Here is a 1,814-nt window from a genome sequence, read left to right on the forward strand (position 1 = left end):
GGCGTCGCGCGTCCCTTCCCGACCTCGCCGTGCCCAGCGCGGGCTGCGCTGCCCCGCGGCGCTGGTGCCCGTGCCGCGCTGGCTCCCATGCAATGCCAGCACCCATGCAGCGCCCGCCGCCTCGTAACGCCAGCACCCGTGCGACGCCGTCACCCGCGCAACGCTGCTGTCCGTGCAATACCATTGCGCTCGTGCTACGCTGGTGCCCATGCAGCACCGTCTCCCGTGCACTGCTGGCACCACGCCATGCTGGCACCAACGCCACGCTGCCGCCGGTGCAGTGCTGGCACCCGCTGAACACCGCTGCCCGTGCAACACCAACACCCGCATGACACCGCTGCGCATGCAACGCCGACACCTGCCCGACACCATTGCGCATGCGGCACCAGCACTCATGCGTGGCTGGTGCCCATGCAGCCCTGGCACCCACGCAGCCCTGGCGCCCACGCAGCCCTGGTGCCCATGCAGCACCAGCACTCATGCATGGCTGGTGCCCACGCAGCCCTGGCGCCCACGCAGGCCTGGCGCCCACAGAGCCCTGGTGCCCATGCAGCCCTGGCGCCCACGCAGCCCTGGTGCCCATGCAGCACCAGCACTCATGCATGGCTGGTGCCCATGCAGCCCTGGTGCCCATGCAATGCTGACTCCTGTGCATGCCTGGCATTCCCCCCCCCCCGCCGCAGCACCCGCGCAGCCGACGGAGCCACTCACTGCTCATCTCCCCCGGCGAGATGTTTAAGCCGTGTATGCCGGGGTCTTCGTAGCCCTCGGGGTCCAGGTTCTTCCTCATCGTGTCCTCGTAGGCCTCCTGCGGGAGAGACGGGGGGTCAGCGGTGGGGGCGGCGTCTCGCCCGCTCCCAGCGTCGGGGCCGAGGCGCGGGGCGCAGCGGGCAGGGCCGGGGCCGGCGGCCGAGCGCCGCGGCGGCGTCTCCCTACCTGGTCTGGCCCTTCCATGGCTCCTCGCTCGGCCCCCGCCTCTGCCTCGCTCTGTCCCAGCAATCAGCCCGGGGACACCATAACCCCACGGCCCCGAGCTCTGCGGCATTCGGCGGGCAGCGGAAGGGCAGAGAAAGCGGGTTAGGAGAGGCTGGGCTCGGCCCCCTCGGGACGCCGGAGCAAGAGGTTTTTCCCCTGGGATCGGGCCGTTCCCGGAGCCCCGACGTGCGCCGGGGGCCGCAGCCACGTAATCGGCTCCCCGGGGGGCCGCAAAAGGCCGAGCGAGGTCCTGGCAGGGCCACTCCGCGCCGGGGACGGAGAGTCCCCCGGGAAGCGCCGCGGGCCTCGGAGCGCGCCGGCAGCCGGCTGGGAACGGGGGCACCGACGTCAGGGAACGGCACCGCCGGAGCATCGCCGGCCCCCGGGCGCGCGCGGGTCCGGTCCCGCGGGACGACGCGCGGCGGCCGGGAGCCGCGCGCGCCCGCGGCCTCGGCGGGGCCCTGGGCTCAGCGGCCTGTGCCCGCAGCCGCCCGCACGCTCGCACGTGCGCGTGCACACCCACACACCCCTGCACCCGCCCGCGCCGGCGCGCTCACGCGCCCGTTCCGACGCACGCCTGCATGCAAGCACACGCGTGTACGTGTGTGCGCCCGTACACGCCTGCAAGCACGCGCACCTCTGCGCACACACGCGCACACGCACAAGTTCACACCCGCCCGGACACCCGGGCCCGCAGCTGCCCCGGGGCAGTGCCCGGCGACGCCGCCAGGGGGCGCCCCGCTCCCGCGCCACCTGCCCCGGGGGCAGCGCCGCGGGGGGCCCAGGCGTCCGGGCCCCCCCCACCCCCTCCCATCTCGCTGCCCCTCTCCTGCCGGGGG

General features: G+C 74.7%; 1 protein-coding gene across 1 annotated transcript in view; it reads right to left on the minus strand.

Annotated features, from left to right (window-relative positions):
* SLC4A1 (solute carrier family 4 member 1 (Diego blood group)) overlaps nucleotides 1-1,814 on the minus strand; it is a gene marked incomplete at its 3' end in the record, with an annotated part of 17,653 nt that overhangs the window by 13,425 nt on the left and 2,414 nt on the right. Inside the window, exons 2-3 of the mRNA XM_085309957.1 lie at nucleotides 937-1,036; nucleotides 712-808 (exon numbers count right to left, since the gene is read on the minus strand). Coding sequence (XP_085166083.1) covers nucleotides 712-808; nucleotides 937-954 — 115 coding nt within the window. The remainder of the gene's footprint in view (nucleotides 1-711; nucleotides 809-936; nucleotides 1,037-1,814) is intronic.

Source organism: Rhea americana, unplaced genomic scaffold (assembly GCF_003343005.1).
Source record: "Rhea americana isolate MKP2758 unplaced genomic scaffold, rheAme1 scaffold_308, whole genome shotgun sequence".
NCBI lineage: Eukaryota > Metazoa > Chordata > Aves > Rheiformes > Rheidae > Rhea > Rhea americana.